This window comes from Scaptodrosophila lebanonensis, unplaced genomic scaffold, assembly GCF_003285725.1.
Source record: "Scaptodrosophila lebanonensis strain 11010-0011.00,11010-0021.00 unplaced genomic scaffold, SlebRS2 tig00000118-arrow-arrow-pilon, whole genome shotgun sequence".
In the NCBI taxonomy this organism is placed as follows: domain Eukaryota; kingdom Metazoa; phylum Arthropoda; class Insecta; order Diptera; family Drosophilidae; genus Scaptodrosophila; species Scaptodrosophila lebanonensis.
Window position 1 is genome coordinate 1,739,444 of NW_022060578.1, and position 18,305 is coordinate 1,757,748.

An 18,305-nucleotide genomic window follows, 5' to 3' on the forward strand; every position below is an offset into this window, starting at 1 on the left:
ACCGTATACCCTTGTCATTTTAGGTGAATTTTCAAACAAATACAAAATTGAATTCAAATTGAGTAATTAATACAGTATATTTGACCAAAGCCTGTAACAACAGGATTAAATAACAGGAATTGGACATGTGCCAATGAAGTGCATAATATTTTCTGTGGGTTCGAGATTGCACAGGCAAAGTTTCATCGTGATAGGCCATTTTAAAAGGAAAGTATACCAGTAAATGTAATCTCTGCCCTAGCTTGCCAGCAGCTGTTGTTGTTATTGTTGCTTTGGCTCAACTGTGTACTGCACACATACTTATACACAAACCAAGAGTCTTAGGAAGTATGTATGGATATATCTAGAAGTACATACATATACATATATCTGCCCTATTTGTTATGGTTTTAGGACATTGCCTTACTATTTGTTTTAAAGGTACGTTTAATCCATCAAAAGAATTTTTTTTTTCACAATTTCGTTATTGTTGTTGTTCTTCCTATTTTGTTATTTATATACCCTGTACCCGTAGGGTAAAAAGGGTGTATTAGGTTTGTGCAAAGTATGTAACATGCAGAAGGAAGCATCTCCGACCCCCTAAAGTATATATATTCTGAATCAGCATGACGAGAGAAAGCGATCTAGACATGTCCGTCCGTCTGTCCGTCTGGATGAACGCAAGGATCTCAGAAACTATAAATGCTAGAATAACCAAAGTTGGCATCCAGATTCTCCTAGGTCCGAGAAAGGACGAGTTTATTTTTTTTTTAATTTTCCCTTTCTTCCCCCGCTACAGAATTTCGTCAATAGCGTCCACATTTCAAATGCTATATATAATTATCTACTGTTGCTTAAAATTTTATTCAATTCGGTCATATAACTCAATGACGGAAATTTACCTGGGTACAGGGTATTACACTGCGGGCTTGCTCGACTGTAACGTTCTCTCTTGTTTTGAATAGTTATGAATTTGCTACACATATAGTACATAGGTACAGAGTATTTTAAGCTAGGCGCACCCGACTTAAGCTTTTCCACTTCTTATAAAGATTGTTAAGTAACATCGTCACTTTATTTAACTATTCAGAACATCGCCATCGTTGAAAAAAACTTCATCGAAAACGGCTTGTGTTCTCTCGCCTAGAATTCTCATTGTATTACAAACTTTCGTCACAACAAGAGCCTTATTTTAAAGTACTATTTTTAAATATTTCATTGTTTTCTAAAACATTGTTAGGAACTCGTACAACACGACAATGTTTCGAAATTTGTGCATAGTTCGCAAAAGACTCTTGCCTACGATCCTATATCCTCGCTACAACGCTTGCAAGAAGGTGTCGACAAATGCGGTAAAGCTGTCTCTGACTTTCAAGTCGAATATGCCATTATTAGCGTCATTGCCATTGATCAGTGGCGGGCATCGTGGCATAAAAGTACAGGATATCGACATACGCGATCTGGCGCGCAATGACATCGAATTCGCTCGCGACTTCACTTCGTCGCTTTCATCGTTATCGATGCCAAGCACCCCAGAGTCGTCGCAGACTTCAGACGGAGAGGCTTCGGAGCCAACGACGGGTGCACCTGAAAGCGGATCATTGGATGGCGTTGTAACTGGAGGCGGCTGCGATAGCGCCACAAGCATTCTGGACAAGGACGGCAATCCCATCGTCCCGGTCGATATCGATGGTTGGGCAGATTATAATGAGGACGATGAGGGTGGTCCGACCGTTCAAAACACCACAGAAAATCATGTGGAAATTGGCAACGATGAGGAGTATAAGGCTTTGCAGGCCCTAATGGTACCCGACGAGCGAGAGGCGCACTTCGAGTACAAGGGCATCAAGGTGCAGCTGCCGAAAACTGTGCACAAAGACAAGGGAACATATCGGTTCCGGCGCGATCCCGAGGATTTCGAAGCGGTTGGTGATGATATGCGGCTCTGCCGATTCGATAAGAAGTGAAGCAACAGCAATCTAACCAATGCGCTTATCCCAAATATGAAAACAGTTGTCCGTTATCCCAAATTAATTCCATTTACGTAGTTAATGCCAGGCGTTTTGCAACTTAGTTTGAATTTAATTTTGAAGTATTACAAATTTATTAAAGTATGTGCAATAGTAGAAATTAACATTTAATAATTTGCTGTACGTTGATATTATAATTTATCATAAATCCGAGAATCCTAATTGGAAAATTGGCGGGTCCGCCAAACCAAACTGCAGTTTGGCAACAAGGGTATGGTTACTGGTCTAGGTTCTCCCCCACAGCTGTGCTCAACAGAAACACGTAGAACACGTAGACTACGAAAAAATGAGTAGGACGCAGAACCGCAAGTTCCATACGGCCGAAGAAAGTGAGGTGCAACCACTTCCGGCCGGGCAGAAAGGGTGATCGTAAAAGAGGGTCGTGCTTTTTACGGTCAGTATAATGGGGCAGCAGTGACATCAGCAATATGCATTCCTTAAGGTCACTTTCATAAATGTGACCAGGAAATAACTACTATACCTTGAAAACTCTAAAGTAATGCTGCCTTACAGCTTTATATCTAGAAGTTAGATCGAAAGTGACGCTTATGATATACAAGTACAATATGTGCTCAAGGTGACTTTTAAGAGGCCACGGCGCAATGGAACTATATACAATGGCACTATGTACATTTGAGAGAGCTTAAGATTATGTTTGTTTATATTGGAGAGCTTCCTTTCACAATTATCCACGAAGAAAGAGAAGGATATATCCAAATTCATGACACTACTGACCTATGTCAAACAGGCAAGCACAGCGGTGACAGACACTGGAACTTAGAAGCGCTGAGAATCCAATGCTGCAACTGAGGGTTGGGCTTATGACTGCTTCACCAACCAGGCAGCAGGCAAGCCGGAGGATACAGTCTGGGATGTCGGGTGCGCGGATTTCATCGCACCACTACCGTGCTCCAAACACGATGCTCAATGCGACGACAGCGGCGCTAAGGTTGGCACTACAAGAACGAATATTCGGAATTCGGATCGCAATTCACGAGTCGCTTTGTGAAGCAGCTCTCCGTTGAGCCGGGCCTGAACTTCCAATGGCAGTCCACACGGCGCCATCTCATGCTACTGGCTATTCACCGACATTTCTGTGTGTGAAATTTGCCAGTAAAGGTACTTAATATACTTACGTTAAAACAATATATTGTTAAGCCGCTTGGCTTGGCACAAAGAAGATAAATTTCATTTTTTCTCCGCTTTTACACTACTTTATTTACTTTCGCCTAGTAAGTGTTTTAAAATGTAACTATTTAACTGCAATATTTAGTACATTAAGCTACTAAACTATTCTGAAGCATTCCTGCGACAGATTTGGTTCCTAAATATTCCTGCGTCGATTTTTAACCATTTAAAACCAAAAGATTAGTTCTCTTAACAATGTTAATAGATTTCATTTAATGTCACAGAGCAGGGCAACACCGCGTAAAGTCCAATGCTTCGGATTGAAATCTGTCTCAAAATCGATTGAACCTACATACTTTAAATCGGTTCGCTGTGGTTTTCGATAAATAGGACACTCATATAATTTTGGATCCTTTCCCGCAGTAGTGTTGATTGCAAATATATATATTACCGGCATCTGTTCATACAGTACCTTCATTTTTGATTCGATTAATTTTCCAGTGCGGCGATCCAAAGATGCTCCTACAAAATGTATACGTTTAAAGTTCATTAATGAAGATATTTCAAAGGTATATTTTTGTTCAGTGTGTCTGTACATAAATGTTTATATAAATTGCAAGTTAAGAAACAGAAAGTTTCTAAACCTCGAAAAAATTTCATAGTTTTTTGCCAATATGTGAAATAAGCAGAAGAGAGCATCGCCGACCCCAAATGTTCATAATTAAAAAAATACCTTGGAACCAAATAACTAATAAAGGAAATACAAATAAAAAGGGTATTTAACCAGTCTGATAAGATAGACAGGAGAGAGGCTCCTCTCAAGCCACCTTCTATACCTCGAATGGAGCATATGGAGGCCATAATGTGAAGAGGTCTGGTTCAAAAGGTGCCCACATAATTTAACAACTTCAGTAAAAAAAATTACAGCACCCTAGTGAAAGGGTATTCTTTTTAACAAAGTCCACGAAAGGAAAAATCACCTATTGGGGCGTACCACTCAGAGGTATTCCACGTAGCTTATGATGGCGAACTAAATTGTCAAAGTGACAGGGAAAAAAGTCTCTCTCATTAGGTATGCGATCTGAGGGTCTTTAGCGATATCATCTTCATACTCCAATTACTTTCTGTGCGCTATCATTCGAGACGGACGTGCTATATAGTTATTCAAAGTCTATTGACCTGTCACCAGCAAGTGGTGGACGTTGTACCAAACTTCCAAATAAATTGAAAAATAAGTAAGTACAGCGACCTATTTTATTACCACTGGTGCACCGCAAGACTCTGATGGTACAAGACTTTATTAAGTTTGTGCAAACTGAACAAGAGAGAATTCTACAGAGAATATTCTCTTCCGACGGTTTGTTGTATGCGCCCATAATAGAAACAAAAAGAAGAAGAGCGAATTTAACGGTGCAGTTTGTGGGCGTAGCTTTGGAGTGGAATTGTTTCGCTTATAACTTTTCTGAAATGGATCGATTTGGATGCAACTTGAAACTAAAGTAGAGAATTACATATGTATATATTACGTATAGAAGGCTATATTTATGTGGATTTGGAAATAAGGACGGTATTCGAATATGAGTATTAACTTTCATCCACTAACCCCCCTTACTTTAGAAGCAGGTTGAAATGTTTCCGACAAAGAACAGCTTAATTTGTGGGCTCCGTCAATTTCAATTAAAAAACGTTGTAGTTGTATCGCGGAGGCTGACGTGTTGTGATGGCACAAAGCTCAACATAGCCCCGATATTTCAGTTGTTCAAAGTAATTCGACAAAACATAGTAGATAGTGATGTTTTCTTTTTTTGAAAAAGGATGCGTATCTATCCGATCAGCAATGAGGATTTTGAAGAATACATTAAGTAAGCGATTCCATATAGATAGTATTCAAAGGTAGGGGTAGTAAACAATATTACGTATGGCAGTATTCTTTTCATTCTCAGACCGTCTTCAAGAGCAGAAGCAGCATGAGATAAAAAAAAAAGCGTATGCGTAGGTTGAAGGGCAAGCGGATAAGGATGCGCACAAAGGCCAAATAATTGTGCCACCGTTCCAGGCAACAAAAAAAGGCTCAAAGTAATTTGGCTAAACAGCTTCTCACGTAAAAATACATGAATTATGCGATTAAAATGCACTTTAAATATCGTTAAAATTGGATCTAATAAATAACAGGATTTCATAGAGGTTCCGCAAAACCAACCACCGCTACCAGTGGATCTGCATATCTAAGTTGGCACCTTGGATTTGATATAAACACATTCTGAATCGTGGCTCTGCCGCATAGGAAGTACACGAACTATGTATATTTGTATGTATATAAACAAATATAAATCTACTATATAACTATAAAAAAATCCCGCCATATCACTACGGTTGTGGTTAGTATTAATATATACTTATCATACATATGTTGTATTAATATATATCATATCTATAGTCATACGTACTTGTATATCATTAAAAATATACTGTTTTCTCCTGCTGGTTTGTCTTACTACTACTTATTAATATGTATTATATGTATGTACTATATAATATGTATTTTACAAGTAAAATTTGTGTTTGTTTAAGTATTCTGGGTATTCATTGTGTTCTATTGGCCTTACCTTCTAGGAACAGTCCGTTCACGTAAACGCCCTCTGTGGGATACTCTGTAATATCCTCCTTATTGTATCGAGTTATTTGATTTTGAAGCACAACAGAATCCAAAGCCCATCCTTTATGAGCTCGCGTTACCTCCTGGCAATTGCAAACATGAAAATAGTTGCATGAAAAATAGGTAAGTATTAATGTATATGTATTACCATGCAGACCTAACTTTAATAAATAAAAACAGTAAAATACCCACAAAATATTAAAAAAAAAATTTTAACGATTAAAATAAAAATAATCAATACATACATACATAAGTTTATGTACAGTTTCAAAAGCATACATTTACATCAGAATAGTGTATTTGCGTGTTTATGTACGGGTATGTGTAAAATACAGAATTAAGTCAAAGCTGAAACAACAAACAACAGCTGCGGGCAGAGTATGGAGAGAGATTAAAGTTATGGCTATAAATTCCATTCAATTGACGTATCATTATGAAACTTAACTCAAGAACACATAAGCAGTGGGGATGTGCATCCGATGTGTGGCGTTAATTGACACTATTTAAATTTTTTACTTATACTTATTGACTACTACATAAATACAACGTATTGAACGTAATAATAAATAAATAAAGATACATAAGTATTTTGGGTATATTTTTTACTTACTTGTCTCATGGCAGTCAAAAAACCTTGTGGATTAAAGAAGCCAGTCATCCAGAAAACCTTTTGTTATAAATTAAAAAAAGGGAACATAATAAAATGTCAATATATTCAATGCTCTGTGCAAAGACCAAAAATTAATTTTTTTAAAATGTATTTCGGGTGCAGCCAACCCTAATAGATTTTTCTGTGATCTTCCGATCTTAATTTACTATTAAGACAGCTTTTACATAATAACCACAATAAAATTGCAAAGACTACTAACAAAAGTGAAAATATGTACACGTACAAAGAATTTACTGTTTTGTTTACAGGATCTTTGCCAAAGTAAAAGGTATATTTTTAAACTTTTCCGTTCTCAAGGATCCAGAACAAGCCTATCCAGCATTGTCGTTATAAATAATTGGATTTGTTGCTGACATAAAACAAATGTTTCCTCAAATTAAAACTCGACCAACCCCTCCAACCCCTCCTCCCTTTTAATACTATATCATGACGTCATTTTAAGTCAAATCGTGGGTTTTGTGATAAGTTTTAATTGGCACACAAATTAAAAAGAGTATAACAATAATGCGTTCAATTGATGTTATACCGAAGCACGGCGATGTCCGAATATTTACTCATACGGGAGTCATTCTTTTTGGCCCATTCGGTCTAGTGATTCCAACTGATTGGAACTTGTTAAGTCGCTGGAGACATAGTGTTAGTAAATCTATATGAAGTATAAAAGCTCGAATGGCTTGTATCCGAAGGCGAAGGACACTCACAAGGACAGAGGAGTTGAGCCTCCCTCTACTGTAGCATGCGTTTCTTCATAATGATGGAATATTAATTAAGTAGCTCCAGCAATAATTCTGAGGATTTTGCCCTTGTTGACAAAAGCCCACATTGTTAGCACATGGATTTCCCTATAGATGTAATCAATCGACCCAGACTGCCTTTCTGGTGATAATCAATAATAATAAAATTTTAGAGAAAAGTGTGAGCATGTCATACTGTGGGGTCATAAAAATTGTAACAAGGTCCAATTCTGCCTGGAGTGAAATCTGGGGACTAGTTCTACTTGACTAAACTCCATAGCGCCTAAAACTATGCAACTAACAACATGACAATAATCAGCTAACAGAAATAATCAAATTAAATCGTTGATCTTTAGGTGCTTCTGAGACCCCGGTACTGCCGACACTGAGCTCTATGCTAGATATCACCTACATGGTATATAAAGTTAGGAATTGGGAGTGTTGAGGCGATCGATGCCGACAACAAGCCCATACATAATTGATAATCAACGTCTAGTGATCTATTCTCAAAAAGAGTAAAAACAACGAAATAGTTTAATGCAAATATATGATATCTAAATACAAGTAGAATAATATGAATATATAAGTACATAAGCTTTACGATATAAGACATTAAAATATCAAATGTAGTATTTGTGGTTATAATAGTGGTAATAAATAGTGAAAGCAATAAAGTTTTACAAAAAGACCATTTTTCAAATAGTGTTGTTTCTATCTAACCTAAAACGGATATGATATAGCGCATTGACAGAGTCCGCCCCAACATATAACCGTCTGAGCAAAGATTCAGTTGGATAGATCTAAAACTAATGGTTTCCCCAATTTGGGATGAAAACATGCTTCTAACATTCTATGATCTTTATCAGTTTAGCCAGATGTTAAGATGTCATATTTACAGAGTACCTTTTTGTTTGACTTACTTTCGGTCGATCGGTTGAGATCCATGTGCGGAATTGGGCATTACGCTCCAGTAGTTCCGTGTACCAAAAACCCAGCGTAGTTGACTCCCAAGATATCTGTTAAAAATACAGTTTAATTAATCAGCTATAAGCCATATTTAACACTGTGCATACTCCTATAAATGTGCTATTTATTTTACATTGGAAAATGAAAGTTTTTAATTTAATATTTTGCCTAAAGTCGTAAAATCGTTTTTACTGATACTTTTGACTTTCTAGGTGCGTAGAAGATATATTCTCCCATAACTGTACTCCTCCGCTAATAGCTTCACAGCGAAGGGACTAATCTGCATGGAAGCAGACAGATGGACAGGAGGATGTGTTTTATTATGATTTTTTTACCCTGTGCTCAAAGGGTAAAAGGGTATACTAGTTTTGTGCAAAAGTATGTAACACACAGAAGAAGGCGTTTCGGACCCCACCCAGTATTATTCTCAATCCGGATGACAAGCCGAGTCGATATAGCCATGTTCATCTGTATGAACTATAGTAAATGATCTTATAAAATATAAGAGCTAGAATTACCAACCTTGGTATCCAGCTTTCCCTAAGCCATAGGCAAATTTGTTCATTTTTTCTGAACCCCGTACTACGTACACGTAGGATAAAAAGGGAATATTAAAATTTGTGCAATGTATATAACAGACAGAAGTCCCTGGGCATACGAGTTTATTTTAATTTTTGTAATTTCTCCCCCCTTTCTCCGGTACAGAATTTCGTCAATACTGTCCGTAATTCTACAGCTACATAAACCAAAACCAAACCACACGTAATAATACATATATAATTCTGTACTTTTGTCTAAAATTTCATCCAAAGCAATCAATAGAATAAATCCTTTAATAAAACTAGTGTGATTTAAGTGGAAACCTTATATACGCACCTTCATCCAGGACTCGGGTATGCGTGCATCGTACATAGCATCCAGAGACTCTTTCAAGGCTGGGCTCATCACAATGGTTCCGTCTATGGCTAATTTTAAATCACACAGGCACGAGTGCACACGCTTGATGACTCGTTGCATGCGATCAATTTCTTGCCTGGGAATACAGATAGCCTACGTATTTATTTTAAATACTAATTTGTGATTTAATAGTCGCTTACCGGAGAAAGATGTTCATGGGCAGGAGAATTCCCATTCGTCCAAGGTTTTCACGTACCTCATATGCATTATACTGAGAAGGAAGCTTACGCAGCATATCATCGGCCAGTTGGTAAACAATACTCTCTCGCGTCTCGCCACCTCCGCCACCGCCCTCTTTAGGTTGCACGCTAAGTATCGTATCAAGTATACCTGGAAAGCAAAGGGAGGGGTGTAATTGTCCAATATCTGAATTTTTCTTATTATGGTCAAAAAAGTAATGCAAGGATACCGTATTGCACGTCAGTGTGGCAGTATGGCAAATATATTTTATAATATTTACATTTTCGGATGAGATGGACGCATTTGCCGTTTTATAAACATTGACCATAGTTATCAAGTTATAGAATATGCTCAAAGATTTCCCATACATTACTTCAAATATAATGAGGCGTTACACATTAAAACAAACAAAATAAATGTGTAAAAAATTACTTTTTGATTTAAAGCAAACAAGAAAGGAATGCTAAAGTTGAGCAGGCTCAACTCTTAAATACCCTGTACCACCCCACAAAAAAGTAATTAAATTAATAAATTAAATTAATTTAATTAATTAACTAAATTAAATATAAAATATTCCATGCATACAAACATTTACATTTACATAAGAATCGTGCCTTATGCGTGTTTGTGTACTTGTACATATGTATGTATGTGTGCATTGGGCCTGGTTATATGGCTATAACTTTCTTTCCGATCATTCTATCATAATGAAACTTGGTATACGGATATATAATCACTAACCTAACTAACCTACCAAATTAGTTCAAAATTCCAAGAATTACGGGAGTTATAGAAAATCGTTAATAGGGGGGGGGGAGTGGGGGGGGGGGTGGATCAGAAAAAATGAACAAACTCGTCCTTTCTCGGGCTCAGGAGAATCTGTATACCAAGTTTGGTTATTCTAGCTCTTATACTTTCGGAGATCCTTGCGTTCATACAGACAGACAGACGGACAGACAGACGGACAGACAGACGGACAGACAGACGGACAGACGGACATGGCTATATCGACTCGGCTTGTCATGCTGATCAAGAATATATATACTTTGTGGGGTCTACCAAGCCTCCTTCTGTGTGTTCCATGTGCACTCGCACAAAACTAATATACCCTTGTACCCTTTGGGTACAGGGTATAAAAACACTCAGGTGTCTTATTATTATAATACAGTTGCAGGTAGGAAAACAACGGTACTTTTCTATGCCTATTTTAAATAAGGAACTAACTGTTTTTATAACAAAGCCTTTTCTCCATTTATTTATTAATTTTTTTTTTGTTTTTCTCAAAGTATTATGGTAAGCACCTTCGTTTACGAGTTTTTTCTTGCCAGTTGGTTCTTCGCCACCGCCCACCAACAATTGCCCAAAAAACTAGATTTTTTACCTTATTTCTAAATTTGAGTGGACTCGCTCTCAAAGGTAACCATTGTTTGATCGTCCTTTGTTCAAGACACATGTTAATGTAAAGCATGCTAAAAAGATTGCTATGCCATGAAAGACACAAAAAAATACTCTACCTAAATCTTTTTTTGGGTACATATTTTAGTAGTAAAGTCAGGTCTTTAAATATATATGTTTGTAAGTATTTATTTACACAAAGCACTTCACACAACTGTCTTGCACAAGGAACGATCAAAAAGTGCTGTTCTCTTTATTACTTATGTCTTGTGTACTTCTGAGAGCGGGAATGCTCTCAGTGTGTACACTAATGCTTATTAAACTAAGTACAAAAGTGTATACATCCTTACTTTCTACGGTGATTAGAGTAACGGCCTGCTATAATATGTATATACGGATTATGTGAAATAAATAAATGATTAGAGGGTATTGCAAAAAAATGAACATTCCACTACTTGGTAATGTGGAAAGGGGAAAGCCTTACTTTTTTAGTTCAGATGGAAGAACCTTACGCCTTGTTGGTGCACTTACCTTTGGCGGAATTGATCTGATAAGTAATATCAGCATTTGAGTGCAACCCAAACACTTCAGGTGTGTCGTAAGCTGGGAGGCTGTTAATGTAATCAATGAACCCATGCAGATTTTTTGTGGTTGGTACTTTGTAGCCCTTGTAGAACTCAAATGAGCTGGAGAGCAGCTGTTCGCAAAACCACACAGACGTGAACGTTGTTAATAGGCGTTTGTCGAAGTCATCTGTCACTCGTCCGCCATACTGCACCTCGCCAATCATATATACGAGCGTCTGCCACGATACGCCCTTCTTTGGGTCCATTTCATCCAAATGATTTTGTATAAACTGCACACTCGCTGCAAAATCTGCCTGATTGAACTCGTAAGGTATGTTCCATCCGAGTGGGCCGAATTTCCGACGCTCTTGTACGATAGTATGTAAAAAGGCGACAGTGTATAGCAAGGGCGGCCATTGCGATGCCGATGTGTAATCCAAAAAGTCTTGCGTGAATGACTGTTAATGACAGTAGTTCCGTGAATTGAAAGCTGAGGTTAGTAATAGCCAGGACCTGCATACATACTTGATAGCTACGCTTCAAACTGGCCCGAATTCCCTGGGGAGGTTCGTTTGTGAATTTTAAGGCCATCTGAAGGAGGCCTATGGGAAACTCTGAGTGGGGCTCTGTGGTAACCCACATTCGAAATGAATCATCTATGTGATCCGTTTCAACCAGCATATCGATGACCTCTGCACAGAAAGGCAGGGAAAGGTGAACGTTTTGCAGTAGTACCCAGCCCCCACTGCTCATGGAATCCATTATCATCTTGCGGGCGTGAAACTCCTGGCCCTGGCCCATTGATACGGACCTAAGTACTACAACAACGATGTCGATCATTGAATATTACACCTTTTTCGATCTTACTTATGCCCTTCTGCTTGGCCAAGGCTCCTATTTGCGTAGTGGGGTCCGATCCAATAGATAAGAGACAGACAAAGGGTGTTCGTGGTTCTGACTCACTCCACGTAGCCTCTAGGTCCAATATTTGCATTTCGCTATACTCAGGACCAAGAGATTCTATTAGGATGATAGGATCGGAAACATATTTATTATGAATTAAGAGCAAAGAGATCGGAATATGTACCTTCAATATACTTCTTCGCCTGTGAGATGGTGCGATCTGGACACCAGGAACGTATGAGAAGAAGTTTTCTAAAGCCATCAAGCAACACATGATATCCACAAGGTATCTCTTCGTTCTCGGGTTTCTCACACTCGTACCATGTGCGCCAATCGCGCTCATTAAGCTCAATCTGGAAAATGTAGCTGATGAAAAATCAAAAGCACTCCCAAGCTTCTATTCGGACGCACCACTTGCAACACCGTAGAAAAGGTATCCAGTTTGCTAATTTCAACCAAGTTCAGCCATGTTATGTCCAGAATCCAGCGAAATGGCTTGGGAGTCACTGCGTTCAGATCCAGTGAAGCACCTCCTTTAATGAATGCAAGAAACTCTTCGTGGCTGATGGTGCCGTTGTGGTAGTCAATTTTTATAGCGAGCATAAGTGTAAAAAGCTGCTTATGGCGCTCGTAGAGGCTGCGATTTGTGAATTTGTAGACTTCGTACGTAAGGTAACGCAATATGATATTAATGCGTTCCTCAGTCACACTGGACTTGGTCGATTTTGTTATGGAGCTATTAAAAATGACAAGAAACTGTTTGAGTGAATTCTGATACATGGCATTCACATTGCTCATCTCGACAATTAGGAAATATAGAATAGATCCACGCTTCGCCACAGCTCGAAATTCCTCACGGGCTTTCATAATTTTACGTTCAGTCACTTCAGATATTTTCAGTTTTTGGTTGACTTCCTCAGCTGTGGTTTTGGTGACCCGCAGAACCTCAATGAGTGCCTCGTCGTCCACGAGTGAGCCCTGAGATGAGCTCAAGCGGTACAACAGATTCGCTTCCAGTTCTTTCATGTTACGTTGGTTTTGCATCACTGTTTCGAACAGAGCCACACGCTCGGCCTCCAAATCGGATTTCTCCATAAGAATGACTCGGCCTAAGAGCTGGTCCTCCAAGCCACGCATTGTCACAGTAAAATCTATAATCGATGTCTTGGCACTCACCTCCGGACTAAATGCCGGATTAGGCAGCTTTGTTGTGATATACAGCATAAAACCTGGCATGACATCACACTCTTTGTCGCCTACAAGCACTTTTTCTATGCTACCGGACTTGATAAAATTTTTCTCCAGTACGTTATCAATCACTGGATCCAAGTCGATTCCTACATCTTCAATTAGCAGAGGTCTCCCCAGCGACAATGAGTCTTCGAGATGTGTACGGAAGTATTTATGATTCAACGAAGTAATTTGTAGTTCGTTTTTGTCCTCTTTGCACTTGATCCAGATTTTGCCTTGTGTCTGGGGATCGACCAGTAGTGGATAGCTACTAGACTTGGTGGCTATTAGAGCATTTTGCACAGACAATTCATCATTGGGCAGGCCCTGAAGAGTCCACTCGGATACTGTGGATGAGTCCACGAGCATTTTAATAATGTTGAGTCCGGTCGTGAAAGGAATATTTTTCTGTTTAAGAATTCCCATCCATGTTTTGATTAGGTTGGCGCGGAACTCTTGGTTGTAGGGCCCACAGTAGGAAAGGAATCCAGTGGCGAGAAGCACATCACCCACCAACTTTCCTAATTGTATTTTAAATTCCTTACTCTGGTTAGTCCAACGGTGTTTCTCATCAGACAAACCGTTTATTAATGCAGTGGCCGCGGTCATTTTCCGCAGGCAGACGTTTGCAGCATCGGTTAGCCTTTGCTTTTCCCCTACAGCTTTATCGTATTGGTCTTTTACAGCCTGCAAAGCAACCTCGCGCTCCCTAAGCTGTTCTTCGGCTCCAGCCAGGTCATCCATAGCAAGCTAGATCACGTTTAGAAATTCAAATATACATATATAAAGGAAAAGTATTTGTATTAGACTAACCTTGAGACGCGCTTCCTGCAAAGTCAGGTTAGCTTTAAGTGGAAGTACTTCCTTATTGACGCTGTGAAAGAAAGCCATTGCCTTTGTCCAGGACAATAGTCCCGCCACATCTCCACAAACTCGACGAGCCATATCCATGTTGTAGTCCTCCATGCGAAAGTATGGCTGGAGTAAATCGATCATTTCGTCGTTAATTGTATCTTTTGGATAGTTTTGTAGCTGAAGCAAGAACGTTGCACTAGCCATCATCTAGATATGACGAAAGTATTACAGAGATCGTTCATGAAGAGTGACTCCAACAAACCTTCAATGATTCCTGCCAGGACGGCTTGGGACATGGAGTGCCAGAATCAGGTATACAGGGGTGCAGCTTTCGCTTAAAAAGTATCAGCACGCAGTCCATTATCCGCATTATTAAATGCGGCGGTCTTCCCAGCTTACGGACCGTAGCAATATGCGCCGGCTTGATGGTGTTCAGTGCGTTCTCCGCCTCCTCGAGTGCTGGCTTAGCAGCTTCTAGTTTTTCTTCAGCAAGTGCTTTTTCGTGGGCGATACAAGCGACGAGTGCCTCAGCTTTGTCTTTTACGATAAGTACCTGATTCTTGACAATCTCCGCTTGCATTGCACGCTCAGTTACCTCAACTAATACGGATTCTGCATTCTTAGACGCCTCTACAAGCTCTTCCTCCATCACAACTAAGTCTTTTTTAAGTATCTCAACAGAGGCGGAAGCCTCCTTAAGTTTCTCCAAGCCCGTATCCATCTTTTCCACACCATCGCGCAGTTCTTTCTGCTTCTGCTGATAAATATTTTTGTAGCCCGAAATAAAGTTTAGGTAGGATTTGGGAGTTACGTGCGTGGCGCGACGGAAACGTTGGAAGTATTCATGAGATGTTTCGGCGACTATATCTTGAATGGAGCCAAGTGCGTTAACAAGTTCTTCTTTGATGGCCGGTGTACACTCAATCTCGAAGTTACTCAGAAAGTGTCTAGCAACCGAAACGAGTGCATCTTTTGGCCAAGGATGCAGCCAGTCTATAGTGCATCCGGACACTAATGCTGGAAACCTCAGGAGGCGGGTTCGGAAAGTCTCGCCAACAGGTGAAAAACAAAAGGCCACATGTAGATTGGTGCAAGTTCGGGCCAAAAAAAATTCCATCACACTTTCCGGGGTCGCTGTTTTGCGTTGATTTTCGCGTTTCATGATCGGCGTCAACTCTTGCACGATTTCGGCCTGCTCATCGCGCGAGAATAAATTTGATATGACGCCGCTCGAGAGTATGTTATTCAAATACTCCAGGAAACCTTCTTCTTTAATATCCATATCAGTGAAGAGGAAGGTTGTGCCCTTACCCTGCACACCACAGGTTCGATAGAGCAGCTTTAGATCCTCCAGGAAATTGGCCACATTGTACGAACGCGTCAACGCAATTTGGAATGTTTTGTAGCCAGCTATAAACGATGCCAATTTCGTCAGCGACTGTTTTCCGGAACCTCCGACCCCGACAAGCATGACGTTTCCTCTCGGATGCCGAATGATCCGGGAGATCTTCACCAAGTGCAGCATCGCATCCGGGAAGAACACCAAATCCATTCCAGACCCTCGCACCATTTCATTGAATTGGGCGAGGAACATAACGAGACGCTCGCGGAGCACTTCATGAGAGTTCACCGGTTCGTATACTTTTGGCAGCTCCATATCGGTATCTTCGCCTTCCTCGCCCGTAGGTTCTGGTGCGTCGCGCATAAAATCGACAAACACCGGATTCGGAATTATCATTTGAGAATGGGCTTCACTGAGTTCTTCGCGAACAAGACAAGACAGCTCTGAGCCGAACCACTCCTTGTCCTGAAACGTGGTAAATCGATCGGCAAATACCCTAGTACACTCATGCTTCCATAATGCCATGAGCACGCTTTCCGAGGTGATAACTGTGGATAAAGTACCAACCATGCCTTGCCAGATACGTGACAAATCGCGCAAGCTGAACACGTAATGGAACTTTGCAGGCGTAGGTAACAACTTTTCCCGTGTACGCTGCCACAGATGTCGTGTCACGACAATCAATTTTTTGATGAGATTGCGAACTTCGGGCAGAAAGCCACGCTTGGCGTTATAGTGACCTTCGCCAATGACGCGGAATATCTTATCGGTGGAGTCATTGTCGGGAATGTTGCAGTTAAAGACACAAAACTGGCGTTTCAGGCGCGATGGTATATCGTTGCGCCCTCCACCCGGTAACCCCATTGCTGCTACGTACTGTACGTCTACAACAGTTGTAAAGTCACCCGGTTTTTCCAGGCTATAGAAACCCTTCATGTCCATGGATTGGCGGACAATCTCATTTGTTATTTGATCTCCCCACTCATTTATTTCGGGCAAATTGATGTCATCAATAAAAACAATCAACTTGCGACCACCGGGTGGCCCAAATGTGACTCCAACACGCTTCTCCACATAGCTCTCAATTGTACGTTGAAACTGGTATGGGCTTGTAGCCGAAGAAAAGTTAAATGACCGGCCCATGTATGTTTCCAAATTCATTTTCTTCATAAAGTTTTTCATAATGACTGTTTTGCCCGTGCCCTGTTCGCCGATCACCATCACGGCACGCTCCTGGTTGGCAATGGTACCTATTAGGTAATCGATGCGCACATTATCCACAATAGGCACCAAAATTCCCAAATAGTCTGGTGTGGAAAGCTCCGGATACATGTAGGGAGTGACGAGTGTTTTCCATGACTGCCACATGCCCGTTGGAGAAACGAAAAAGTCGAATATGCTATTTTCTTGAGCACTACCTTTAGCGTAGTCTAAATTAGGAAACGATTCCTTAACAAACAGATTCATTTTGACGCGATCGCTAGTAGAGAGATAACCGCCCAAGCCCCAGGCGAGCGCGAATATATACAAGCGGTGCAAGTGTTCAGGTGTGCAGGTGTCCTCTTTTTCCTCCAAAGCGATCTCGTCTGGAACATCTTCTACAGTTGTTAACATGGAAGCAAGGTGGACACAAAGAAGGGGAAAGCGGGAGATTAGTTTATATTGAAAGTCACTACGAAAGACAAGGAGACAAATCAAAATGTATACAGTATAATTTGATTAGCCGATCGAATACTTTGCACAGACTTTTGAGGCAGCTATCCTAAAAAGGCAGTTGGAAGAATTTTATTTTTTAAATCGAATTTGTACAATTTTAATGCCGTTTCATAAGAGTCATTAACTAAAGTAATATTACCTTTAGCCACATAAGTATATCAAATTACAAATAGTCTATAATTTGTTCAATTCAGCCTTATCAAAATTTAAATTAAAGAATTTGTCCTCCTATTTCATGATTCTTTAAAAGAATGGCTGTTAATTCCATCGACTTCGTCATCGTCGTCACTACGGATCGCAATGATATTGTTTTCAAAAATTCAATTATGGATTTGCCACAGTTTACAGCGAAAATAGGCCAGTTTCATCAGCATTGAAAATATTGGCTGGATCGTTGTCCCTTATCAATTCTAATAGTGTGTCCTGAATGTATTCACTTGCTGAAACATTGCTATTCTCACAGAATTTAAAGAGCTAATTTAACAAAACGTTTTATAGATGGTAATATTCACAGAAAATGGCAAAAATTGACTGCCGACATGAGGCAATTAAGTCCAAAATCAACTCACAATGCTGCTAAAAGCCAATTTCACGCAGCTATCTCGTCGATGCAGCTAAATATCGAGGCAGCTTAGCAAATTATACTGTATTTAAAAGAAAAGCACACAGATACAGGTGCAAGATATCGAATAGTTAAACCATTATGAAATCCAAGCTAGACATTTATATTAATTAAGTAGTACGTACACATAGAAGCACATTTAGACTTTTACGAAAATTACTTTTGACAATGTGGATGTTATACCTTACCAACAACCTGACTGCTAATTGAATGCCTTCGTACTTCGTCGAGTGGTTTTTGTGCTTCTAACCGCCTAGCTGCTAAAATATGTCAAATTTATTGTAATTTGTGGTTTTCACCAATTTGCTTAAAACTACTGTTTACTTCCGATTTATAATGCCACACAGCGATCTGAAATCTGAGGAATGCGGTTAGT

General features: G+C 39.8%; 2 protein-coding genes across 5 annotated transcripts in view; one reads left to right on the forward strand and one right to left on the reverse strand.

The window, feature by feature from the left end:
- Nucleotides 1-1,158: 1,158 nt before the first annotated feature.
- On the forward strand, nucleotides 1,159-2,120 carry LOC115628564. Its single transcript, XM_030524728.1, has one exon. It carries the CDS (start codon nucleotides 1,239-1,241, stop codon nucleotides 1,944-1,946), a length of 708 nt encoding a protein of 235 aa, XP_030380588.1. The 5' UTR covers nucleotides 1,159-1,238; the 3' UTR covers nucleotides 1,947-2,120.
- A 1,218-nt stretch (nucleotides 2,121-3,338) lies between these two features.
- LOC115628455 (dynein heavy chain 5, axonemal) overlaps nucleotides 3,339-18,305 on the reverse strand; it is a 38,872-nt gene continuing 23,905 nt past the window's right edge. For 2 of the 4 annotated variants that reach the window (XM_030524569.1, XM_030524572.1), the window contains 13 exons: nucleotides 14,512-17,189; nucleotides 14,208-14,456; nucleotides 12,576-14,144; nucleotides 12,349-12,517; nucleotides 12,129-12,281; nucleotides 11,787-12,079; nucleotides 11,227-11,719; nucleotides 9,261-9,450; nucleotides 9,040-9,196; nucleotides 8,118-8,213; nucleotides 6,404-6,460; nucleotides 5,744-5,876; nucleotides 3,406-3,659 (listed from right to left, as the gene is read on the reverse strand). In XM_030524569.1, coding sequence (XP_030380429.1) covers nucleotides 3,406-3,659; nucleotides 5,744-5,876; nucleotides 6,404-6,460; nucleotides 8,118-8,213; nucleotides 9,040-9,196; nucleotides 9,261-9,450; nucleotides 11,227-11,719; nucleotides 11,787-12,079; nucleotides 12,129-12,281; nucleotides 12,349-12,517; nucleotides 12,576-14,144; nucleotides 14,208-14,456; nucleotides 14,512-17,189 — 6,491 coding nt within the window. Of the gene's footprint in view, nucleotides 3,660-5,743; nucleotides 5,877-6,403; nucleotides 6,461-8,117; nucleotides 8,214-9,039; nucleotides 9,197-9,260; nucleotides 9,451-11,226; nucleotides 11,720-11,786; nucleotides 12,080-12,128; nucleotides 12,282-12,348; nucleotides 12,518-12,575; nucleotides 14,145-14,207; nucleotides 14,457-14,511; nucleotides 17,190-18,117; nucleotides 18,190-18,305 lie in introns of all 4 variants that reach the window. The other 2 variants (XM_030524568.1, XM_030524570.1) reach the window with 2 other exon arrangements.

Bases quoted from the DNA above. Each gene is read 5' to 3' on its own strand.
- LOC115628564 (XM_030524728.1), top strand. From the start codon at position 1,239: ATGTTTCGAAATTTGTGCATAGTTCGCAAAAGACTCTTGCCTACGATC.